Here is a 25,151-nt window from a genome sequence, read left to right on the forward strand (position 1 = left end):
TGTGCCAGGGTTGGACAATAAAGAATTTGAAGGAAAAGGTAGATAGGGCTACCTACCCAGGGCGACAGCAGCTATCGAATGAGCTGCTCATACATAGTTGCAAAGCGCCACGCGTACAATCCTGCCAACACTGGCGAAGTTTTTGCGGCCTGTGGAACTAGTCAGCACTCCTTTTTGACCATGACATCAGTAAATCGCAGAAAGCACGGTGCCGAGGGCGCCATTACGAAACGCGAGAGTATTAAGTTTCGACTAACTACAGGTTTCTGGAAGTCGGCTGGAAATTGTAGGTCATCAAAACAAGACGATATAAATAGTTGTCGAATCCCTCGAAGGCTGGATGAGAACAATGGCTAGCCCACTTCCATAGACCTCAAATACCATTCGTGGTGTGTTGTTGCTTCTTTGCTTATACTCTTCACCTCTATTAGCATCGCCAACGCCATCGAATCTACGCAAGATATATTCCCCCATCCTTGACCATGTACCTCCCGATTCTGTTCATAGCCTTATGTGCGACTCTTGTCTCTGCTGCTGCGCTTTTACCTAAACAAGAACGCCAACACACTGGCCAACACCATGGCTCAACCACTGGGGGCATGAACATTATGGGGATTCCTGCGGTCAGTTGCCACGTATCCGTCTGCAACGCCACGAGCTAACACGAGTATTTCGCAATGTACCAGGCAGCAGTATGGCAGGATGTCAACTTCGAGGGCATCTACGTTGTTATCCCGTTGGACGAATCCATCTGTATCCGTCTGCCAAAATCAGTGTATGGACATAAGCTCGGGTCCAATATGCTCTATTGGGTTCAAATTGAAAAAATAAAACGAATGGCGAAACAAAGAAACGCTAACAGCGTGAAACAGTGTATACAAGGTGTCTTCTATATCGATTATACACAAGTCAGCCGAGTGCTCTATTTTCGAGTAAGCTGATATGTGGACTTGAATGCCTTTTCCCCTTCTCGCATGGTGCCGTGCCTGACTTGAGCTCTAGAGACATCTTTTGCGAGGACATGATTTGGGCGGGGATTAACCAAAACATCCCGGATTTGAGCGTGATTGGGTCCAACGATGTCACTGGAAGTATCAGGTGCCAATGGAGGAAGTGACCGGTTCGAGATTTGCACGACGTTTTGCGTTGGAAGCTGGACGAAGTTGGGCGTGTCTGCGCTTGTGCGGATTTTGTTCTATGCAAATAGGTGTTGCCTATGCCGCCATGTGAAAGGTCAGAGGTTGGAAACCACGGCCACTTGGAAGTGAAGGTGGATGTGACACTTCGAAGCGATCAAGACGGATCCAGAATGGGATGGAAATGATAGACCTGTTTTGGCGTCTGGCTCATATTGACGTTAGCTTGACGGCGCTTCTCGGTTGGGCGGTAGGCATTCCTATAGGAACAGCGTTATATTTAAATTAAGGTCGTTTAGTAGCGTGATCGGACAGCAGATAATGCAGACCTCGACCTCGGGGTGCAAAGTTCTCAAGACTGTTCATGGCTGGTTACCAGCGTCTCAATAAAGGTTGAAGGTCACAAGCATGGCCCACGCGTGGGACGTTGAAACAATTCAAAACCAAATCTCCGATGATGGAAAATCCACACATGCCATAATGGTTCGTCGGCAGCTGGAGTGCCCCTGGTTGCTTGTTTGACCTGGGCGGTAAATGAAGCTCACGTGGTGTCTCGGGGCACGTGGATGTACTTGGTACTCGTTCGGGTTTACGCACACACCTTGAGGCTCCAGTCCGCTTCAATGTTGTCTCAGCAGCCAACTTCGTCTGCTCAGGGCCCAGCGCTGCAAGATATGCGATTGAAATTTTCAAAATATTGACGCCCACAATGGCGACGGCGCGTGCAGATACTCTCGGATCTTCATCTTGAAGTCGGTCGGCAATACTTGTCCTTCGAATTCCCCGTGATAGCGCCATTTCTGCTACTGGCTGGCGATATCGGCCGGCTGATTGACTACAATAATTACAGAACATTCCTCTGAGAGCAGACATCTCGTTACGAAAAGGGTTTCCTAGTCCTAGGAAACCACGAGTTCTACGGCACTGGTCATGGCTCGGGCCTGGCAACAGCCCAGCGTCTCTCCAAGGAGTCAAGGACCCTTTGTTTGCGGATCGTCTCGTGCTCTTAACCCAGTCTCGATGGGATAGTCCAGATTCCGACATGAATATTCTAGACTGCACACTCTGGTCCTCAATACCAAATCACGCGTACGATATTGTACAGTTAAAGATCAACGATTTCAGCAAGATCGACGATTGGAACCCGCAAAAGCACGACGAGATTCATCAAGTCGAGGCTGCTTGACTACGCGAGCAAATTGCTCTTCTGGCAGCGGAAGGAGGGCAGAAGCCTAGAAAACCATTAGTGGCGACGCACCTTGCACCGTGTATAGAAGGCACTTCCAGTCCTGATCATAGTACGAAGTAACAACCCTTGGACGGCGGCTTTCGCTACCGACCTCATTACCCAAGATGGTGCCTAAGATGGCTTGGACCATGTCAAAGTCTGGGATTTTGGCCATACTCACTATTCCACCGACATAGTACGAAACGGTGTTCGAATAATTTCTAATCAACGTGGCTATGTGGCTCCCGGAAGTACCAGTCGGAGAGCTGAGCATCGAAATGCGGGCGTTGGTTCTCACGACTTTGATATTACCATGACGGTTACTTTGTAGTCTAGTAGAATCTCTTTTCGATGCTACTTCATGTCTACTTTACTCTCGCTTCCAGCAACCGGCCGGCCCAAATGTCGCTTATTCCGCCTGTCCTGTGGCAAAGGCCACTACTACTCTAAGCCTATTTCCCCTTCTTCCAGATGCTCCACCGTCAACCTGGGGGCGCCCATACGGAGTAACATCGTACGAAACGGTCCAGGTTGATGCTCATTTTCGCAGCTCGCAAGCGCAGCTATTTATATGGCAATTGCAGGCGCCAAAGATGGCTTTGCCGCCGTTGAGCTAAACTGCTTCTCAGGCTTAGACATGTATCAATTGGCGAGAGACTTCCTCTTGGATCAGTATCATGATCGGCACTAATTTGACGCCATCGAGGGATTAAAGCAGCATGTATGCAAAGTTATATCCCAAGAAGGTGAAGATGCCAGGGACCTGCTATCCCCTGTTGCTGAGTTTATCGTCGCACAAACCCGTTTACCCACCAACTTCGTTCAAAGATCCGCACCGCTCGCAGACATGCCTGAGCATCGTACACCTATACAGGCGCCAAAGGAATATTGTCTCAAACGCCTTGTCATTTCGGGGCCAAAAGGCGACGGTGCGTACGACAATAGACTCGGGATTATGCATCAAGACGCATGAAGCCGGGCGCCTCATCACGCGGCACGTGATTCAGCGTCCCAGCCGTGTGGTCACTGGTGATATATCACATAATTCCTTCGAATCCTTGCCACCGCGTCCCGCAACAAAATCTTCATCATACTAGTCTGTAACTGCCCGCAATGTCGTGGTTCTCGACAGTGGCAGCCTCGATCGTGACCTTGGCCCTCGCCTACCAGCTAACGTCGTTCCTGCGTCTACGCCATGTTCCTGGCCCCTGGTGGGCGGCCTGGACGCCGTTTTGGCTTGTGCTCACGCAATTGACGGGACGGATGCACCATATCCTGCACGACCTGACCAAGAAATACGGTAAGTGCCACCAAGGCCGATAATAAGTCAAGAAGCAAGCCGTGAGCTGAGACAAAACCCATCATCTCCGTAGGACCCGTTGCGAGAATCGGCCCCAACTGGGTCGTATGCGGCGATGCCTCTGAGCTCCGCCGCATCTGGGCAGTGAGATCCAACTGGACGCGATCATGGTGGTATCGCGGAATGCGCATCGACCCTTACAGGGACAGCTCGTTTTCCACCATAGACGACAGGTTGCACAATGCTATCCGGAACAAGCTGCTCCCCGGCTATGGTGGCAAAGATGTCGACAACCTGCACCAGCATATCGACGACCAAATTGCCAACCTGGTCAGGCTTATAGACACAAAGTATGTGTCGACTGACCAGAGCCGCTACAAGGCTGTTGACCTTGCACAAAAGGTCCAGTATTTTGCACTCGACGTCATATCCACGCTTGCGTTTGGCAAAACCTTGGGCTATCTGGTCGAGGACCAGGACAAGTTTCGCTACATTGAAACTACGAACCAGACCGTGTATATCCTGGTGTCCACTACACTCATACCCGGCATGATTAGTGTTTTGCAGTCTCCCTACTTGAAATGGATCATGCCCCGGATCGAGGATATGGCTGGTGTCGGCAACGTAATCAAGTTTGCCAAGGAAACCGTTGGCGAGCGGTATGGCGCTGATCCTCTCGTCAAACAAGACATGTTGGGATCGTTTGTAAAGCACGGGTTGGACCAAAAGGACAGCGAAACAGAGGCACTGGTACAGCTAATCGCCGGATCGGATACCACTGCCACGGCCATCCAATCGACCATGCTGTTCATCATGACTTCACCACAGGTATATGCACGTCTGCAAGCTGAAATCGACCAAGAAATCGAGAACGGACGCATCTCGTCTCCCATCACCGATGCCGAAGCACGGGGGTTTCCATACCTCCAGGCCGTCATCCTCGAAGGTTTGCGCATGTTCCCCCCCGCGGCAGCCTTGTATCCCAAGGTTTCTACCCAAGATGAAGTCTTGTGCGGAGTGCCCATTCCCGCAGGCACAAACGTCGCCTGGTCCCCTTGGTCCATCATGCGAGACCGGGACGTATTCGGCAATGATGCCGATATATTTCGGCCAGAGCGCTGGCTGGACTGCACTGAAAAGTCCAAGCCCATGGAACAGACTGTCATGATGGCCTTTGCAAGCGGCAGTCGCTGGGAATGCCTGGGGCGGAATATCGCCATGATTGAATTGAACAAGGTCTATGTCGAGGTGAGCATACGAACTCGGTATTGGTATTTTTTTCTTCGCCTCTGAACAAAAATGCTAACTTGGGTTCAGCTCCTTCGACGATTCGACTTTACGCTGCTTAACCCATTGAATCCGTGGAAGTCGTTCAACGCAGGGCTGTTTAGCCAGACCGATCTCAATGTTAGAATTACCCGGAGGGCGGGCCGATGAAAATCGTCCTTGTTTCAAACGTTCCCACCCCGAGGTCTTGCATCTGCGCGAGGACGTGGACGCGGAGCAAGTTGTTTTGCTTTTGGCAAACACTCCTGATTATGTAGGATACCGAATTGATGCAGCATATTCCCGGAGCCCACATTGAAATATTCAATACTACTACTTGGTGCAAATAGCATCAAGCCAAATTCCCGATCCATGATGGTATAAGTCGATGGCAACGTAGTCAACACCACCAATCGGGTACCAAACCGCCCACACCCAACTAGACCGACCTTGATGAGACACCAGAAATCTTGCAGCCTTTTTGCCCAACTTTTCCTGATACAAGGCTATGTTGCCTCTTTGCCCACGCACCACCAGACCACAAAACTAAATCCAGCTCTGAGCACGTATCCCGAATTTGCTGCAGAAAACTACTGCATTGAGCATCTTGCGCATGGATACGCATGGATCATCCCGGCGCCCACTTGGACAAAAAAAGCAAGACAAAAGCCAGACCCCGGTGCATCCCAAAAACAATCAATCTCATCCGAGACGGTGGGTGGGGAAACCCTGTCAAGCTGAACTTGCACCTTGATCCTCGTTTCCCCAACCGCCATGGCGGCCACGCTGAACCATCCACGCCACTTGAGACCTGAATCGGCATCCAGAACCACAGACGCGCGCAGCAACCAGCATTCTCGCCATGTCTCTGTGAAAAAAAAAAGTCATGGCCATTAAGCTCACGGCCGGAGATGGCGCGGCCCACATCCTCTGCGATGACGCACCCAGCCTATGACGTATCCCCTCCAATGAGGGCATCTCCTGCGCGACCGACTTACCACCCCTCAATCGGAGTCATGGCTCATCTTGCAGCATCAACTCATCTCCGCGAGACAAGTCTTTGATTTTCTGCTCGAATCTTACATCTCTCGCGGCGTATTCGGCATTGCATCCTGCACGGCACCTGTCAAGGATATCATTCGTCGAGGCTTTTCCCCCCTCTTCTTTTCTCGCCCCTCCTACAATGGACTTTGTCAAGAAAGTGGCCGACGGGATTGGTGGCAGTGGCAACAACCAGCCGGGTCGGGAGAATGAGAACAACCAGGGAAGCAACGGCAGCAACAGTGATGCTGGAGCCAAGCTGATGGATTCGTTTAACAGCATGGCTGGTGGGGGCAAGCAGGGCGAGGCGAACGAGGATGGGCTTGATAAAGGTATGTGAATGCATCGGGTTGTAACACAGCATGGCCGTGCCGCTCCATACGCTTCTGGGTTGATTGGACTCGAGCACTAACTCTCAGGTGCAGCCGTCGACTTTGTTCAAGAAAAGGTCCTCGGGGAAGGCGACCAGTCCAACGAGAGCGCGGCAGAGCAGGCCAAGGACGAGGCCATATCTGATTTCATTCGCGACAAGTACAAGGAAACCACCGGAAAGGACTTCTTCGTCGCCGACAAGGATAAGAAATACGGCCTCTAGATTCGTCATGTTACGCGGCTGTCTTCTCAACTTATCGACGCTGTGCTATTGCATGTTTTATTACTACTCATGTACTGTTTCGTGTGTGCATGTATCATGAGTTACCTACCTAGGTAGTCAAGAGGCAAAACGCAAAAAATAAGGAACCAGTCATCAGGCATTAGGCTTGCCGCCCTTTTTGGGACTTGCTCATGTCCATCTCTCCCAACCCCTCTTTTCTCCCTCGTGATATGCTGCTGCTGAAATTTTCAAGTTTCCTTGCCATGTGCTTGGTTGTTGAAATAGTTGCTGTTTCATATCCCAAAAACTAGGCTTGCTACCGAAACCCATCACACGAGGCAGCTGCCTTAGATTGTCAAGCGTGTATCTCCGTCTAAACTCATCTCCCAACGATGTCGGTGCCAGGCTGCCCGGAATTCTTTGGGCTCGTTCGCTGATCGGCCAGCAGTCTCTACTGCCCTCCGTTGGGAAACTACTGATAAGTCATCTGGTGCCCATATGGATATCTTCCTCTAAACCCTCCTCTTTGTCCATACGGGCGCCAAGTACCCCGGAATTGACCAAAATTTCCACGACCCCGGGTGTGGTCGCCACATTGCCAACCTCTGCCGTGGTGTGCCTGCATATTCACGGGCTGACCTCCTTTGTGGTTTCCTCTCCATGATGAATCCTGGAGTTGGCGTGGCGTGCTATCCGGTCGGGTTTTATTCCTAGCCTCTACATCCGCGCCTGAAGCACCAACCGACTCACTGGCGGCTGCGTCGCTTGATGTTCCAGATCCGTTGTGATGCTGATTATTATAATTGCCACCCCGGCGGCCACCTCGGGGGTGCCCTCGTCGTTTGTTATTATAAGGTCGTCGAGTTGCCCTGGGTTTGCGGTCCACGTAGAAATCAATTTTTTTAACAGGATCCGTGACCATGATGTTTTCGGATAGACCGCAGCTCTCTAATTCAGCCGCTTCGGTCGTACACACCTGAAAGATGTTCTCAAGCTTCTCGAGCCCTTGCAACTCAGGAACCCACATTCGAACGTAGATGCCCTCTTTATCATAATCGAAAGCCTGTTTGACAGGGTTAAATGTGCGAGCGTCGCCTCGAGGATCGTTTCCTATGCCAGCCACATACTGCCAATTGGCCCAGTTGGAAGATACGTCATAGTCCACAAGCATCATTTCGTACCACTCTGCTCCATACCTCCAGTCAATCTCCAGGTGCTTCGAGAAGAAACTGGCTGCATTTTGCCGTGCTCGGTTCGACGTATATCCTGTGTGAAAGAGCTCACGTTGCGATGCATCTATGAGTCCCATCCCTGTGGTTCCATTTTGAAATCGTTCGAGGATCTTCGAGATTTGAGCAGGATCTGGTTCTTGCTCGGGGCCCGCTTTCTCCTCGTCTGCAGTTTTCCATTTCTTGTCGTAGCTACTGTCCTGTCGAAATCCAGAGAGCCTGAAGAGTTTCCGCCCAAATTTGGCCGTGCAGAGCCGCATGTAGTCCCGCCACAGGAGTTCGAATCGAATGCCTTTTGTTCCGTCATTCTCGCCCTCGCCATATCCAACAGCGTCCTTGTATTGTTCGTCGGTTCCGTCTTCCAGCTTCAAGAGCTCCTCATGAATCTGCCTGGCGGTGAGACAGCCCAGTGACAAATAGCCGGATAACTTGAGGCTATAATCCACACCAACGAGGCCATTGCGGGTATCCTTGTACGATGTCATGGCACTGGACTTTCCCAGGTGCCTCAGCCTTGCCCAACCGCTTGTCTCACCACCAGTGAAAGGATGACCATCTGTGGCATCCTCGGGGCGTTTGGGAGGATTATCCATTATGTTCTCGACTGGCTTCACTAATCTTTTCTGCAGATCTTCCAAAGATACTGGCGAAAGGAAGGGATGTGCTTGGGCAGGGATTGACCCTTCTTGGGGGAACGCTGGAAGCGCTGATTTAGCTGGCCTTGGTAAAACCTTGCGAGGCTTCTCTCGAAGAGGTTCTTGAGACTTTCGATAGGTTGTGAAAACATCGGGTAAATCCGCTGGGTTTTCCAGGCCAGTGTCACGGCTAGAAGCATGCTTAGTGTGACACGAAGCCAGTCATGTATAAGAAAAGAATGACAACTCACTCGTCGACAAAATACTTTTCATCTTTCCATAGCTTGAATTCAATTCCTCGCTTGGAGCACAGAGAGGATATTGATTCTTGCTCCTGCACTTCTTCCCAAGAGGGTTCTTCTGTCATCCAGACACTGCTGACGCATGGCACTGCATCTTTGAGCTCATTGACGAGGTGATCGAAGACGTCCTTTACGCTCCCGCATCGAATTACAAGGCCACTGCCCAATTCTTCAAGGCTTCTCTTCAAATTCCAAACCGCTTCTGCGGTAAATTTGGCTCGATGAGGTCCACAACGCCAGAACTTGCCCACCTGACTTCGAGCTGGGGGATATGGTGACTGCTCGCCGTCCTTAAGAAACCCAGAAAGTTCTACCTGTTGGGCAGGAAACACATATACAGGCAACAAATGAGTGAAGCCATGGTCGGAAGCGGTGGCCAGGTGGTGCAAGATAGGATTGTCAGCGACTCTCAAGTCCCGCCTCAGGAGGTAAACCAAGAGTTTACCTCTAGACATGTCTCGTCACTAGCTGAGGATTCGGGCTGGGCTTGATCTGTTCCTATCTTTGCAATAAACAGACTGGCTAAGCCAGGTTGTCGGCGAGCGGCTACAATAAAACCAGCTGCGATTCTCGATGGTGCGTGAAATTGTAAAAGAGCCAGGGCTTTGGGACTGGGGCTATTTTGAATTGTGAACAGGTATGTCTTTTTTTTCCTTCCCTCCCTTTGAGCTGTGAGAGCCCACTTCAGGCACCACGTCGACAACAAAGTGCGTCAATGGGACCGATAAAGCTGACAGGCCCGAGGTAGCCGTGACGAATTCGCAGGGGACAGAGCCTGGCTCGGGGGGAAACAAATAGTATTTGGTGTCTAGGGGCTTGTGGGTCAGACGATCTGAGATGCTGCAGCGCGTGAAATGCCGGTGCCTTCAGAACATTGAAGCCCTATCTATGATACGTCATGAAGCTTGTCTCGGAAGAGCGGATGAAATCGTCGAGTGAAGATGGGTAGACTGCCAGCCTAGGTTTCTACCCACGGGTAGGTAGTGGATGCCCTGAGAAAAAGAGACAGGGAAGCAAGCGGCTTCAGAATATAGAGCAAATCGGGCAAATGAACCAGACCAGACAGCTGTGACCTCCCCCACTAGCTCTACATCGGTGCCTAAAGACTTCTACCAACGACCATTCGAGCCTGGACTGTTCACTGTGTTCAGTCCCAGGGTAACCGTTTGAGGGCCTGCCAGGGTGTTGGCATGTGTGTACCTACACCACTGTAGGTAGTTACTAGACAACCAATGTAGCGGATTTCGGGGCTCGTAAGGCCCTCGTTTGGGCAAATCTGCCCGCTGAGGAGCCCGGTATGGTGATGCAGGGGCCCGTTGTCTTGGGATGGCGTAGCCGCGTACTGCCGAGAGTATTGGTGGTGTATGTATATCAAACAAAGCTACCGGGAAATGATCAATTGAGTTTGCAAGTGTCGTCCCTATGTATGTCCCTCCACAGACAAAATGACACGCCGGCGGAGCAAATCCAAGTTAGAATAATTGTTCAAACGGCACTTGCATGTCGCCAAGTTGCGTGTGAGGAGTGCGAAATTGATTGAGAATGACCAAATAGAATACAGACGAGTTGAAGGAAGAAAAATGCCGGATACGAGGCAGGGGTCCTCGACCAAGGTTTGCTAATGCTGGGGTTAGTTCCGGCCCGTGTTGCAAGTATTTCTTGTGTCGTTGACAGCTTGACTGGCACTGACTTGGGTACTAGCTTCTCTGGGGGACCCGAGTTTATCAGAGTTTAGACTAACATCAGTTTACTCCCCGATTGGCCCAATGCGAATCATAGATGAGTTAATAACTGACTGTTTGACCCTCCCAACCGTTCAGATGGGAGAAGGACCGGGCCAGAGCCCGAGAAGTATTGTCCATGTAGGCGTCATTGCGTCAAGAAAAGGTGGCAGGAGCCATGCCGAGTCGGTTTCGGGGCCAGCAGGGCCAGCACCAGCACCAGACCGGGTGCCCATGTGCAGATTCGACGTTATTGTGGCCGATGTCAAAGGCCGTCTCCACGCAGTCCAGATCGAGGCAGCAGGGGCATTGCAGCCCACTCTGCCGGAGTCGAACCAGGTCGAGCCAGGGTGACGAGTTTGTGGCGGCTTAGCGGCTGCGGATGGGTGGGTCCAGAGTTAAAGGATCTTTCTTCCGACTTGCTCCTGCCCGATGTTTCCATTGTTTAAGTCGGCGTCGCAGTCAATAGTGGTGGAATGCAGTAGTACATCTCTCGGCAAGCTCGTGAGGAGCACCTTGGACACACTCAGATGTCTAGACGCCGGCATGGACCAGACCAATAATTCGGCTGGTGATGCGTGGGTTGGCGGCAGGTACCTTGGCGGCCCGGCAGAGTAGCATGTATACACGATGCTGGCGCGACGTTCAGGATGTTGTTGTCTGGGGGTTGCAGAGGCAGAGCTGTCACATTGTAACATTTGAAGACTTTTCGGGTTTCAGCGCTTCACAAACTTTGTACCTGCTTTCAGCCCACGCGGTCGTTCTTGCCTGCTAGATAGTAGCTGACCAAAAAAGCAAGAGCCGCCGCGGTCCTACGCGCCACGCGTGGAAACATTGAAGGGGCGGTGTGCCACAGGCAGCCTCGAGATTGTCTGCCAACTGCCCAGCCGCGCAGCCTTCCCGCCCTTGCACGTGTACGGAGCACCGAGTAACTTGGTACCTGCAAAAGACCTTGTTGAGCGCACATGGTGAAATTCAAATTCCCCATGTTCTGGTAAAACGAATACCGCTTGGTGCATTGGCAAATCTGCATGTTGAGCAAGGATATTGCTGGATGCCCTGGTGGCCAGGACGCCGCTTAGAGAGACTTGCTCCGCAACTTAACGGCTTTTCCCTTCCAGCCCGTGCCGCGCTCCTTCCTTGCATAGTGACGAGCATAGTTCAGACAGGTCGGAATCAAGGGAGGCAGGTCTACTCCGTAGTCTTGCCAGTCCAAGATTCATCTTGACTTCCCCGCATCGATTTTGATGGCTGGGGCTGCACCCATCGGCATCGAACACTAACTGACCCAATGCTTACTCCGAAGGAGTAAGCAGGCCGGGGCATTCCGACTCACTCGTGCATTCGTTGTGCCATCACTTTTTTTCCTCACTTCTAACCTCGGTTTTTTTCTTTTTCTTTTCTTTATTTTTGTTTCGGGGGTTGGGCCTGGCCTGCAGCAGGTACTCGGCACTCCCGTGCAAGCAATTACTACTACGAACTAGCAACCAAGCTGACTTGTGCTACTAGTTGGGACCATCTCATTAATGACAGGCGTCATTGGCGTTGTGAAAAAGGCTCGCCCACGCGTCGTCAGTCATGGTTGGCGAAGAATGTCTCGCACTTTGCAGATGCTTGTCGTCGCAACAGCCGTGTGGCTTTTGAGTGTCTGACTGTCCTGTCGCAAGTACGACTAGAATCTTGACAGCCGCTTCTTCTCTGCCCTTGTCAACATCTGACTGTCATTCCCACACAGCAGAGTATCACCTGGGATGTCGACTCTACTCCCATAAAATGGCAGGATTTGCTGTTGGATGCGGAAGCAGAAAATATCCCAGCTTGGAGTACGGAGTAAATTAAGTTCGTGTGCAAAGGTGCTATCCACAGTACCCAGTCTTGAGAGACGCAACAATGAAGCGTGCTTCCAAATCAGACACAAATGTTACATGGCCAGATAATCAGTTCTCCGTTTTGCCATCGCCTAAAAACTATCAAGTACACAACCACGCCCACATACCAGCCAAACTCTCTTTCATTTACATGAGGAAGGCAGCGAATCCGAGAGCAGCAGCACCGATGCCCCCAAGAGAAGCCTGCATATGCGAAGCAGCTCCCGATTTTGTCGGTTGGGCACCAGAAGCTGTGCCTGAAGCTCCGCTCGGCGATGTCGCTGAGCCTTGGGCCATCCTTCCGCCGAACACGGCCGGAGGAGCCTGGTTTGTGGAGGCGCTCTTCGCTGTAGATTTGTACTTGTCGAGTGAATCCGTGGATGATGGATTGACGACGCCGACCATGCCGTTCTGACAGTGGCTAGCGACAGTACAGTAGAAGGCCATTGGGTTTGTGTTATTCACCATGACCTGGAAAACCTGGTCCTACAAAAAGAACACTCAAGTCAGCTTACAGCCACGGGCACGCCATTATCAACCACAAGACCAGCAGAAGGATAACAGCTTACATTTTCTCCGTTACCCGAGGTTCTCATTACACCAGAAAAGAAACCACCTTGGGCAGCCGGTCTGCATCCGTTTGCAAAGTCACCCATAGCTACGCTGTGCTGTTTGTAGAAGTGGTACTCCAACATGTCTCCGTTGGCAGCCGTAACCGAATCAGGAGAAAATGCCAGGCCATCTTTACCGACATCAATTCTGATTGTCTTTGCGCTTGCCTGGGCAGCAAGGGCGGAGAGGGCAGCGACCTTGACGGCTGTGAAGAGCATTGCAACTGCTGATATGTGTGGATGGTGTTATATAAGAAGTTTTGGCTTCCAAAGGTCGACAGCTGTGGGTCTGGTGATGGGGAGAGTAAAGATCAAGGACAAGATTCAATCGAGTCAAACACGTTGGCCTATGAGAAGAGATGGGATCTGTATTAGTCGTGGAACAATTGGATGGGAAAGCCAACCCCTTTATACCCAACGAGCGTTGGGGGATTTACAAAGCAAGGCGCCAAAGGAAACGAACCCGATACACATGATCCTGTCGGAGGTCAAGCTCAAATGGCTGACTGCCATTCGTCAGTACGCTGCAGGCTGGCTCACTGATCCTCATGGGCTGTTTGTCACCGTCGTCTCGGGTTGTGCGGCATCGGTGATGAGACGCACAACGTCAGGATGGGCTGCGGCCTGGAGTTGGTGGCGGCCAGAAAGTCCGTGTTTGACTTTAGGACAAGGAACCCGTGGCTCTAGGATCATGCCGCATGTCTTGCCCTGATGTATCATGTTCATTAAATTAATTAAATGTTGGTAATAATAGTAAAGGCCGGATGAACATGTACGACATCCAGTAACACTATATTCTGGCCGTACCTGGGCCAGGTAAATGTACCATATTTTATATTTACTAGCTAGATTATTGGCTAGGTTCGGTCGTAATAACGAGAGAGGCCAGCAAGAATGCCGAAATGCAAACAGGAATCCAGCCAGGGGCGATTACAGCATCAAGCACCAGGAGCAAAAGCGACCTAAGCGACTAAAGCAACCAAAGGCCAAGACTGCTGCATGATGTCGGTTTGTCTGATGTGGACGCATCCATTAAAATCCGCAGTTGACATGTCGCAGAATCCTCAGAGTCCGGGGGCACGCTGGGCCGGTTTGGGATTCTGGGTCTTGAGCCATACATTCATCTATGCCGCATCGACTGGCGACGGGCCATCTCTTTAGCAGGAATTTCGACCTGTTTAGTCTCTGGTTCCAGGTTCAGTCCAAGGTTGGTTGGGTGCCCAGTTTGAAGGGTGGCCTGCGGATTTCCTTGTCCTGCAGGGTGTCTTGTACAACAATGGGCTTGGCCGTACTTTCTTTGCGCTTGAAGCTGTGAGTTTCTGCCATGGTGGCGCGTTTCATCCCGCAACCTTGGCGGTTAACGTTGCCGGATGAACCCTACCAGCTGCCTCTCCCTCCGCCGCCCTCCGGGGCTTGAAACGTCGTTGAAACACCATTTTCGGTGTCGACCTTTCCGGGAGGTTGCTAGACAATACTATTTTTGGACGACGTCTTGCCGGAATAGGGCGCTCGATGAGGCCGCCTGCGGGGTGGCAAAACGTGGAGCGTAGGGGTGTTGTGTGTCCTGATGCTGGGAGGTTCAACTAGTTGCTGGGAGGAACAAACAGTGTCCAGGTACAATAGATGACTATTTACAGTCTGAGTGGCCGAAGAGCTGGGAGAACAGGCTGGTTGTCCGGGATGCCCAACTCAACTCTACTATCATGGCACGGACGGCAATAATCGCGGCAATGAGATGGACCTGGGGTGCAATATCCAAACGCCAAACTCTATAAAGGGTGTAAGGGCCCTAAGGGGTTTCAGGGGAGAAGTCTGGCAATGGGGACTAGGTTCTGGATGTCTGGTACGGTCCAAGATGTAAACTCAGTGTTGAAGCGCGAGACTCGACTTGGAGTGGGCACGGGCGGGCCTATGATTTCTGTTCGTCTCTGCCAAAAGGGGAGGCCTCCTTCAAGAGGAGGTCTTGAACAATTTCAGCTTAGATAGAAGAGGCCACGGGTGCCTGCTTGGCCCCGTCTCTCCAACATTGAAGAGGTGATGATACCTTCGTCTGGTACTAATATACTTGGTGGTAGTCGAGCCATGCTGGACTGCCTATCGCTCCTGGGTGACGACGCGAGCTTGTTGGAATATGTGCCAAATACTGTCCCACACGTGCAACAGCCTGATGCAGCAAAATGATGCAGTCTTTGATCGAGGGTCGTGGCGAGTATTTATACTCCAAGGGCGCCGTTGTGGTGGTTGTGTTGGTCATGACTCGGCACGGCTTTTGCAGATACATCTGTAGAGCGCAACGGATTCGAGATTCGAGATTTAAGACGGAGGGAGCATCCGCTGGCTCGTCCGCAATGCCATCCATGTTACAATGTTGTTGAAAAGTGGGGACCAGACAACAGCAGCTCTGCTGTCTTCATTTATCTTCACCCAACCCAGGGAGAGGGCACCGACCAGTGGTGTTGCACCGTCTCTCCGGTTCAATTTACCCCATCAATTGGAGCTTGGAGCGTGCCGCCACCCTGAGCAGCGAGAGACAGACAAGGCCAGAGTCACCAGACTGTTTGCGGCTCTGGGGAAGATGGGGGCACAAGGAACGCAACCGTCCCCTTTCGGCTTAACCGAGGATGCAAGCGCGGCATGCAACGGCAATACAGCGACCGGCAACGCACCAACGGCTGGCTGGGCGCCTGCCAAACAAACCATCGCCATGAGCCGAGCTGGCTAACATTTTTTCCTATCTTTCCTACTCTTCCCGCAATTGAACTCTTTCTTCAACTCCCCCTTTTCTGGTTCAATTGTCAATTGAACACCGCTCCGCTCCGCTCCAGATCTCTGTGCAAGGCCTCATCGCGCTCGCCTGCAACAATGTCTGCTGTCACCCGTGGCCTGCGGACGGCATCGAAGCAGATTCGCGTCTCTCGTTCGTCGTGGCTCTCCGTGGGCCGCTCGGCCTCCGTCGGCGCTGCGGCTCGTGTCTTTGCGACTCCGTCCTCGACATTGCGCAGCAACTTTTCCACCTCTGCCACAAGACACTCTGGTGCGCCCGTCATGGCTTCTCAACCGCGCGAGTACGATCCTGAGATCAAGGACATTGCCGACTATGTCGCCAACAAGGCCATTGACTCGGACCTGGCTGTGAGTATTTTACTTTCTGCCGCTGCTCCCCTTTGCTATTACTCCGGGGCCCGTCTGTCGAGGTCCCTGCTTCTCCATCGTTCCTTCCCCCGCGATTCGGGGTGGGCTCCTCGGCAAAAAAAACACCTCTGGAGCTACCCCGCCAACAACAAACGTCGAGAGGGAGGTTTGGAGGTTTGCTTGAAGATTGACCAAGACGACTGGACGCGGGGGGATATCTATTGCTGTCATTACTCTATTTTTTTTCTCTTTCTTTTCCACTTGGCGGCATCAGACCAGACACTAACGCGCTGTTTGCTCAGTTTGATACTGCCCGATGGATCCTCCTCGATACCCTGGGCTGTGGTCTCGAGGGTCTGAGATTCAAGGAGTGCACCAAGCTCCTTGGTCCCATTGTCCCTGGCACCGTCGTCCCCAACGGCACCAAGGTTCCCGGTACTCCCTTCGTCTTGGACCCCGTCAACGGCGCCTTCAACATTGGTGCCATGATCCGATGGCTCGACTTCAACGACTGCTGGCTGGCTGCTGAGTGGGGTCACCCCTCGGACAACTTGGGTGCCATCTTGGCCGTCGCCGACTGGATCAACCGCACCAACAAGGCCGGCGGTAACCTGGCCGGCGGCAAGATCTATACCGTCAAGGATGTGCTCGAGGCCATGATCAAGGCCCACGAGATCCAGGGCTGCCTGGCCCTCCTCAACTCCTTCAACAAGGTCGGTCTGGACCACGTCGTGCTCGTCAAGGTGGCCTCCACCGCCGTCGTCTCCAAGATGCTCGGCCTCAACGAGAAGCAGATTGCCGACGCTGTTACCCAGGCCTGGGTTGACGGCCAGTCTCTGCGAACCTACCGCCACTCCCCCAACACCATGTCCCGCAAGTCTTGGGCTGCCGGTGATGCTTGCCAGCGTGCTGTCAACCTGGCTCTCAAGGTCATGAAGGGCGAGCAGGGTGTTCCTACTGTGCTGTCTGCTCCTACTTGGGGTTTCTACGATGTCCTCTTCAAGGGCAACAAGTTTGAGTTCCAGCGTCCTTATGGCAGCTACGTCATGGAGAATGTTCTGTTCAAGGTCTCCTACCCTGGTATGTCGTTGTTCCTATTCCCGCCCCTTTTCCCCCACCCCTTCTCGGGAGTGGCCCTGTAATACTCGTATTATGTGAATGGTCAAGTCAAAAAAACTAACCCTCGCGCCCAGCCGAATTCCACTCTCAGACCGCCGTCGAGGCCTCTGAGAAGATCTTCCACCAGCTCAAGGCTTTGGGCAAGTCCGCTGCCGACATCAAGGCCGTCACCTGCCGCACTCACGAGGCCTGCATCCGCATCATCGACAAGCAGTTCAAGCCCATGGACAACTTCGCCGACCGTGACCACTGCATTCAGTACATGTGCTCCGTCATGCTCGTCTTCGGCCGCCTCGAGGCCACCGACTACACCGACGGCGGCGAGGCTGCCACCTCGGAGCTCGTCGAGTCCCTCCGCCAGAAGATCAAGTGCGTCGAGGACACCCAGTACACCCAGGACTACCACGACCCCTCTCTCCGAACCATCTCCAACGCCCTCACCGTTGAGCTCAACGACGGCACTGTCCTTGACGAGGTTTCTGTTGAGGCTCCTCTCGGCCACCGTCTCCGCCGTGACGAGGCCAAACCCGTCATCCTTGCCAAGTTCAAGCGCCACCTCGAACCTCACTTGTCCGCAAGCCGTGTCGCGGAGCTTGTTGAGCTCAGCCAGAACAGCAGCAAGCTCGACAACATGTCTGTTGACGAGTATGTTGACCTGTACACTGTCAAGGAGAGCAAGTTCTTGTAAGTGGGGAGGTTGCGTGTGTGGGAAGTGTCGCCAGAATGTAAGAGCAGAAAAAAAATGTAGAGGACTCGTGTTTGTAGAATCCAGGAGTTCAATTGACATAATGACCAATTACTACCCACTGCTTGTAGCGCGTCTTCCAAGTGTGTGTGCCGAGCGCATATATAATGGCAACAACTAACTAACTAGACTTTTCAACTTGTCCTATGCGTATCAACAAACTGACGCAGACCCAGGCAAAAATCGGTCAAGTGTCGCCATGACTGCACCCCCTTTCGGTCCTGCGCACAAAATCATCAATCCTTTCCAAAACTCAAAATAACGGCCGACGAGTCCGCCACATGGACCACCACCTCTCCGCCCTCGACTACAATCGTCTCGCCAACCGTGACATTTGTCAACCTGACGCCCCTGCCCTCGTCCAAGTCATAATTGTAGCTCCAGCCGTCGTACGTGATGCCCGTAATGGCGTCGCTCCCATTCGCCATCAGCCGGTGCACACTGGCGCGCACACCGTCCCTCACCCCTTCCACACGAAACTTGTACTTGCGGACCGTCCTCGGCGGCGGGCTGGGGAGCGGTTCCAATCCCGCCCCGCCAACGGTAGTATTGTACCCGTGCATATTGACCACCATCAGCCGGGCGAGGTGTTTCTCTCCGCTGCGGGAGGCGCAGTGCGCCGCGTACGCGGACTCGGCGGCGTCCGAGGACAGCGGGACGTGGGAAATGGAAACGGGGGCGCGGGCGGCGCGGCGCGTCATGTGGGCGGCCGTTATGGACGCATAGTAGGGCGCTTTGGTGCCGATGGCGGCGAGGTCGGTGGCGACGGGCTGCCAGGCCTGGTACTGCTTCACGGTTAGAGCTGACATGTTCGTGTGTGCCCGGGGGCAGGCAGGGCCGGCGTACGTACGCGGTAGTTGGTGCCCTGGTGCATGTGGACTCGTTTGAATCCCACGGCGGCCGAGTACATGTTGAAGTCGACGCACCACAGGGCGGCGCCGAATGTGTTGGAGAGCCCCGGCCGTCCCTGGTTGTAGAGGGAGTTGGTTTCGCCGAATATGAGGGGCGGCGGCGACCCGGCGGCGCGGAAGATGGAGTTGTACTCGGCGACGTGGTTGTTGACGGAGAGCTTGGTGCGCGTGTGGTTCATGAGTGTGCCTTGGAGCGTTACCCCGGGCACCTTGGCGCCGTCGATGTAGCTGTTCCCCCCGTGCCCGTCAGTATCGACCAGGAATTGACGGGGAATGGGAAAGTTGTACGAGTACTGGGGGTAGAATGGGGGGGAGACGTACTTGTGCGTGGAAAACATGGCGATGTCGCCGCGTTTATTCAGCCCAGCTGCCCACATCTTGCTTGCCTTTAGGGCATTGCTCACGCCGGCATTCGACGGCGCTATGAAGCTCACTTGGGTTTCTGGACACTGCTTCTTGACTTGATTCCTGATCTCGTCTGTTCCGGCTAGCCACTCGGCCACCATGTCCGTCTCGTTCCACCCCTTCGGCCGTGGCGCATACGTCCCAGACGTAAATAAGTCGGGCTCGTTGCTGTACTCCCACGTGTAGAGGTTGCCGTGCCGCAGGGCCTCGCACGCCAATGGCGCGGTATCAACCAGAGTCTCACGTCCCCTGGCAGTCTTCCCGCCGAGTCCCATGTTGAAGCCGTGGGAAAACCTGACGCCCGGCCATGTCCTGTAGCTCTCGAAGTAGGACTTGCCGATGGTGATGGTGGTAGGGTAATCAGGGGACTTGTCGGGGTCAACGACGCCAACGAGGGACGTGGGCTGCGAGGCGTTGTAGAGGGCAAAGTCCTGGGTGTTGCCGCCGACGCGGATGACGGGGTAGTTGTTGGATATGGCGTGGATGTTGTTGATGAGGTTGTATGAGTATTTGTTGGGGTGGGAGTGGTTGCCTGAGAGATTGGTGTGAGCACGACTCTTCCGTGGCTGGGGAATGAGAAGCAAGACGGACCGGCAAAGTCTGGAAAGGACGAGAATTCGATAGAGTAGCTGACGAAGCTGTCGAAAGGTTGGCCCGAGACAGTTGGGTTGGACGGGATGTTGTACGTTTCTGCAGTTGTACGGGTCAATGCGCTTAGAAGCGCTAGGATATAGCTTCCACTCATCGTGGTGTTGTGGCCTGACAGATGTTGATGACATAAATGCTGAAAGTGTGAGAGAGGCGGCTTTTTATTTGAGCCTGGCAAAGGCTCACTCCGTCCGATACGACTCTGCTGCCGCCATGAAGATGTCGAATGCCGGATTCAGCCGACAACACGCCGAGCTCAATCGATTGTCGCCAGGACGAATTTTTGCCAGATGCCGTTTGAAAGTATCAAGGCGAAAACCTATACACTCAACAGCCAAGTCCCGTCCGCATCTATTCTATGGTTCGATCCATGTATAGAATGCCGCCGACCGACTGTTCGGCAATAGCCTCGAAGGCGAAAGCCCCAAGTAACGGCAAATGAAGATTGCGAGGGCCGAGGACAGGGCAGGTTACACTGGGACGGAATTCCTCGCATTTGGTTTACGGGTTGCATGTTCGTTTGTCCGCGCGAATAGGCGACGGTTCCGGTTGTGCTACCGTGATCGGCCTGGCAAGGTGCATCCACCTCCTTGTCGTTTTGTTTTCAGGAGACTCGGTGTATGTTTTTACCCCGCGAGCTGTTGTCAATGTCACAACATGATAAGAGGAGAATCCGGAATCCGGGCGTTGAGCCGGAGTCATCGTCGTACATCGTTCACTTCATCGACGTTCCCACGCTTTTTGAATGCAGCGAAGCATGGGCTTGAGAATGTAAACGAGCTTTTCCAAAGTTGATTGCGTGTCTCAATCGTATCCATAGCCGGTCGCTTGAGACGTTCACTGTTACCGCTGGTAGTTCGAGATAAATATTTGTGACTTGGACTGTCGTGTCCCATATGCGGACGAGAGGTATTGTGCATGAAGCTGTTCTTTCGATATTTGAGCTCATTTCTACCATCAAGCAGCCCACCACTATGACGAAATAGATGCTACTTTAGTTGAGCTGGCGACGTGCATAAGCCGAAAGGGGGTGAGAGTCGGTGATATATAGTTGCTAACATGTCGCCACTACTCGGATTTTCAGTCTTCTCGGTCCCTGACGGAGGCAGTTATCCATTCAACAAGTTCAAGACATTGTTCCTGATCCATTCCACCCCAAATACGTAAATGTTAAGTACGTGGCTCTGTTTCCAGCATGCCGAATCTATCCATCCATATGTTGCTTCGCGATATAGAAGCGCTCTTGGTTTAAGCTTACACTTCGTTAGTGGTGACAAGACAATGTGCGAAACCATCTTGGTTGTTGCGACGGATAACACGTCCTGGGCTCGGAAAGGGCGTTATACCATGTTATCCAGTGCTCTGATGTTGGCGAGCCTGGATACTACAGCTTTAGTTCCTGCAGCCCAGTGTCCTGCGTCTCTTCAACCAACATAGCCACTTCTTCCATGCGCGAAAGGTATTCGTCACACATTCCTGGCTCGGCCCACGGCTCCTTAGAGACCTCAATGCAATATGCCTTTGCTTCAGTTCTCTTCTCCTGTGCTAACAATAATGGGGTCTTTCCGTCATGTGTCGTGGCCGAGGGATCGGCTCCGGCATTCAAGAGCAACCTAATTGACGTCGGAGAACCATTCATCACGGCGACATGTAATGGCGTTTCTCCCGCATCAGTTGCGGCGTTGGAATTTGCTCCAGCTTCTAACAGATACGCGACCACCGAGACGTCGCCTCCTCTCTTGGCTGCAGCAACTGCTAGATGTAACGGCGTCTCTCCGCCCAGTTTAGGCGTGTTAGGATCGGCACCTCGGTCAAGTAGAACCTTGGCTCGCATGTCTGAAAATGCAGCTGAGGCTAGGTGCAGTGCCGTCTCTCTGGCATTGATGGTTTGGGCAGATATGTCAACACCAGCATCCAGGAGTATTCGTATCTTTTCTTCAGTCCCTCTCTCCGCTGCGCAATGGAGGGGCGTTTGGCCATCATTGGTTGCCAGAGATACGTCGGCACCTACCGCAATGAGTTGCTGGAGTATGTTTGCACTGCCCCAAGCGGCAGCTCGATGTAGCACAGTTGTCCCATCGTCAGTGCGAGCCAAGACGTCACCTCCTGCAGCGAGAATCAGCTCGACCATGTCCTCGGAATCTTCTGCAGCCCTGAAAAGAACCGTATCTTGTCCTTCACCTCTTGAATGGACATCCGCCCCCGCATCGAGCAGCATCTTGGCCATTGCATAACCTCCCGATATAGCGCTATGCAATGCTGTGTCTCCATTATTATTTTTTGTCGATAGGATTTCGGACAGTATCATCCTGTTCTTGGCCTCATGTATGAGAAGCCGAACGACGTCTTGATAGCCCCGTGAGGCGGCGACCTGAAGCGGTGTTTCGCCATAGCAGTTCCTTGCCAAGATATCTGCTCCCGCCGCAACTAGCTTCTGTGAAACCTCGTCGTGTCCAAAATGTGCGGCAACGTGCAATGGTGTTTCAAAATCGACGTTCACAGCCGAGATATTAGCCCCAGCATCAATCAGTAGCTGTGCTGCTGCTCGAGATCCTGCTGCCGCTGCAACATGCAACGCAGTAACACCATCATATTTCGCAAATGTATAATTAGCGCCAGAGGCGAGGAGCTGTTGCATGTCTGTATAATTGTCGGCCCATGATGCGTTGAAAAGGGCCATTGCCTGTTGGGGCATATCGTCTGAGAAGGCCATCGCCAGCAGTGTGGCTGGTAAAATCAACAAAGTTATGAGAAATAACATGTTCGTTAGCTAGAAAAGAAACTGCAAATTTGACGTTTTATGTCGTGAGGGGGTGAGAAAGTCGCCGAGTGAGACAATGAGCAAGGAGGCGCAAAGAACCGCGAACCGTAACCGGAAATCAAAGTTAACGCCGGTGTATCTGACAAGAAAGTCGATGTAGTAAGGGGCTTCAGCGCGCCCAAGGGACGAAAGAACAAGCACAAGAATAATACAGACAGTTTCCGCATCAACAATGTTGAATGCAGCAAGTTTACCAGTTACCCCTGTCGTGAATGAAGTGAGAAATCGGGCATCCAGTGTCCACGATATGGAGTTACCGATACGAGGATAGTGACAGGGGTATAGGCCACAGGGGATGTGCTCTAAACGGCGAGAGGAGACAGCAGGACAATGCACAATATACGCCAGGCCACATGGCATAGTACGATATAGTATCATATAACTATAGATAGGTCGTACACTATAGAGGAGGGCCAAATGAAATTTCTAGAAACTACCTTAATGTCGGATGCGCATCGAAGGAAATATCGTGGCATTGGTTATGAAATACTGCCAAGACTTACAGGTCACGCATACCAGGTGCACAAGTCGGAATGCACGGACTGACGGTGAATTCGGGGAGCCGGGGCACCGCAATACTGTAATTATGAATGGAGGGCCGATTGTGCCACGGAGCTTCGAACAACATGAAAATCACGTGTTGTCTGCACAACGCAGCGGTCGGGCGTGTCCTCTAACCTTTCAGAAGTTTACGAGTCTGTAATGTTGATCAACTGATGGATTGCGGCTGCACAGCATTTTTGAGCATGTCGGCATTGGGATTGGGCACTCGCGGTGTGTTGTGTTCCCGCAGCAGCAACGTTATGGGCTTGCCAGTCAGCACAGCCTCAACGGCCTCCCTTCGGCCCCAATCATTATGCGCCACTCCGGAACTTTGAAACGGAAGCCAAGACGCTCAGTCTGTTCATAAACCTTCTTGCCCCTCCGCGCCACCCTCGCCTTTCATCTCCCAGTCTCTTTAAACATAGTGCCCTTGAATCGCATACCCGTCGGTCGATACATCAACGGCAGCCTAAAACGCTGCAAATCGTGTTATACTCCATCTCAACCGTAGGCGAGCCGGCTCTGAACCAGACTTCAAAATGGTATCCGCCGACCGCCAGCTCATCATGGAGACCAACCGGTCGCTTCGGAATATCAAAACAGTACGACTCCCTCTGCGCACCTTGTCTTATTTTTTTTTAAACCACCGCGCTGACCATCATTCACCAGGAACTTGAGAATCTCCTCGAAAAAGGCGTCATCGACGAAGCAGTCTTCGACCAGATCCACGCGGCTCTACCACAAGAGTCACCCCTCTCGGGACCTCTCCGCACAACAAACGGCAACACGTCAACGACTGCCGCTCGAGATAGTCCTGCCCCCGCCACAAGCAGCACTACTTCTCCGCCCCCGCCCACGCAGCAGATGCAGAACCTGGGTATAAACAACGGCAATCCCACTACCACATCGCCTTCGCCAGGGCCCCCTTCATACGACCAGACGCCCGCGCCAAGCTTACCCAGCCGATCCATCAAGCCTGTGCTTGCCCATGCACGAGCTTTGTACCGTTATGTCGCTTCTGATAACCGCGATGTGTCGTTCGATAAAGATGACAAGATTGTTGTGCATCAGTACATGAATCAGGACTGGTGGATGGGCCAGAACACCCGAACCGGCCAGGAGGGCATATTCCCCAGGAACTATGTCCTCGTTGAGCACGAGGAGCAAAAGTCTGCCCCGTACGCTGCCGCCCCCTACGCGCAGCCTCAGTATGGATATCCCCCTCCTGGACAGGGTCCACCGCAGCAGCAGAACCCGTACAACTCTAATGTGCCGCCCATGGCTGTTGCTGAGGGTGGGCAACCTGCCAACGGAGAACAACAGCAAGGCGGAGATAGCAAAGTTGGAGAGTATGGTAAGAAGTTTGGCAAGAAGCTCGGCAATGCTGCCATTTTCGGTGCGGGTGCCACTATTGGTGGTAATATTGTCAACAGCATCTTTTAGAGCTTGGATGGAGATGCAGGAAGATATAGGCATCTACGTGGGTATAATGGGCTATGATGTTTGGCGTTTGGGCAATGTGGCATATATTTTTTGGCATCAGTATATCCGGAGGTTTCACAGTCAAATTGAATCGCACTGTTTTCTCAAATAGTAATTGATGCCACGTCAGATATGGACCTCCAAATATGCACGTATTTACTCCGTACTTCACTTCATCAACGCTGGAAGGGAGGCAGCACCATCTCAAACACCACCACGGAGTATGCAACTGCACATGCATGTGCATACATACATGTAGGAAAATGCCCCACTAATTTCGACGACCAGTTAGTTGGCTAGCGTCTGGTCTGGTCGATGAAGCCGACTCCACAGAGTCCACACTCCGCTGCCAGTGTTGGCTGCTCAAAAATTCTGATGAGCGATCCAAGACATGAACGTTCCTTGACCAGAAA

General features: G+C 52.6%; 8 protein-coding genes across 8 annotated transcripts; 4 read left to right on the forward strand and 4 right to left on the reverse strand.

Moving 5' to 3' along the window:
- Positions 1 to 3,477: 3,477 nt before the first annotated feature.
- Positions 3,478 to 5,101, forward strand: MAA_03772 (Cytochrome P450 CYP570A; the record flags this gene model as incomplete). The annotated part of the gene is made up of 3 exons (XM_007821770.1): positions 3,478 to 3,664; positions 3,738 to 4,912; positions 4,982 to 5,101. The coding sequence occupies 3 exons, from the start codon at positions 3,478 to 3,480 to the stop codon at positions 5,099 to 5,101; spliced, it is 1,482 nt and encodes a 493-aa protein (XP_007819961.1).
- A 1,012-nt stretch (positions 5,102 to 6,113) lies between these two features.
- Positions 6,114 to 6,566, forward strand: MAA_03771 (proteinrelated to DNA damage-responsive protein 48; the record flags this gene model as incomplete). The annotated part of the gene is made up of 2 exons (XM_007821769.1): positions 6,114 to 6,303; positions 6,397 to 6,566. 2 exons carry the CDS (start codon positions 6,114 to 6,116, stop codon positions 6,564 to 6,566), a joined length of 360 nt encoding a protein of 119 aa, XP_007819960.1.
- A 472-nt stretch (positions 6,567 to 7,038) lies between these two features.
- On the reverse strand, positions 7,039 to 9,187 carry MAA_03770 (DASH-cryptochrome; the record flags this gene model as incomplete). The annotated part of the gene is made up of 2 exons (XM_007821768.1): positions 7,039 to 8,620; positions 8,682 to 9,187. 2 exons carry the CDS (start codon positions 9,185 to 9,187, stop codon positions 7,039 to 7,041), a joined length of 2,088 nt encoding a protein of 695 aa, XP_007819959.1.
- A 3,281-nt stretch (positions 9,188 to 12,468) lies between these two features.
- MAA_03769 (extracellular serine-rich protein) lies at positions 12,469 to 13,151 on the reverse strand (the record flags this gene model as incomplete). Its single annotated transcript, XM_007821767.1, has 2 exons — positions 12,469 to 12,807; positions 12,891 to 13,151. 2 exons carry the CDS (start codon positions 13,149 to 13,151, stop codon positions 12,469 to 12,471), a joined length of 600 nt encoding a protein of 199 aa, XP_007819958.1.
- A 2,643-nt stretch (positions 13,152 to 15,794) lies between these two features.
- MAA_03768 (2-methylcitrate dehydratase) lies at positions 15,795 to 17,871 on the forward strand (the record flags this gene model as incomplete). Its single annotated transcript, XM_007821766.1, has 3 exons — positions 15,795 to 16,064; positions 16,367 to 17,144; positions 17,258 to 17,871. The coding sequence occupies 3 exons, from the start codon at positions 15,795 to 15,797 to the stop codon at positions 17,869 to 17,871; spliced, it is 1,662 nt and encodes a 553-aa protein (XP_007819957.1).
- Positions 17,872 to 18,164: 293 nt separating this feature from the next.
- On the reverse strand, positions 18,165 to 19,989 carry MAA_03767 (glycoside hydrolase family 79 protein; the record flags this gene model as incomplete). Its single annotated transcript, XM_007821765.1, has 3 exons — positions 18,165 to 18,713; positions 18,779 to 19,776; positions 19,836 to 19,989. The coding sequence occupies 3 exons, from the start codon at positions 19,987 to 19,989 to the stop codon at positions 18,165 to 18,167; spliced, it is 1,701 nt and encodes a 566-aa protein (XP_007819956.1).
- A 1,287-nt stretch (positions 19,990 to 21,276) lies between these two features.
- Positions 21,277 to 22,605, reverse strand: MAA_03766 (Ankyrin repeat-containing domain protein; the record flags this gene model as incomplete). The annotated part of the gene is made up of 1 exon (XM_007821764.1): positions 21,277 to 22,605. The coding sequence occupies one exon, from the start codon at positions 22,603 to 22,605 to the stop codon at positions 21,277 to 21,279; it is 1,329 nt and encodes a 442-aa protein (XP_007819955.1).
- Positions 22,606 to 23,795: 1,190 nt separating this feature from the next.
- Positions 23,796 to 24,699, forward strand: MAA_03765 (Src like protein; the record flags this gene model as incomplete). Its single annotated transcript, XM_007821763.1, has 2 exons — positions 23,796 to 23,858; positions 23,926 to 24,699. The coding sequence occupies 2 exons, from the start codon at positions 23,796 to 23,798 to the stop codon at positions 24,697 to 24,699; spliced, it is 837 nt and encodes a 278-aa protein (XP_007819954.1).
- Between the last annotated feature and the right edge of the window lie 452 nt (positions 24,700 to 25,151).

The sequence above is a fragment of the Metarhizium robertsii genome, assembly GCF_000187425.2.
Source record: "Metarhizium robertsii ARSEF 23 chromosome Unknown MAA_Scf_3, whole genome shotgun sequence".
Taxonomy (NCBI): domain Eukaryota; kingdom Fungi; phylum Ascomycota; class Sordariomycetes; order Hypocreales; family Clavicipitaceae; genus Metarhizium; species Metarhizium robertsii.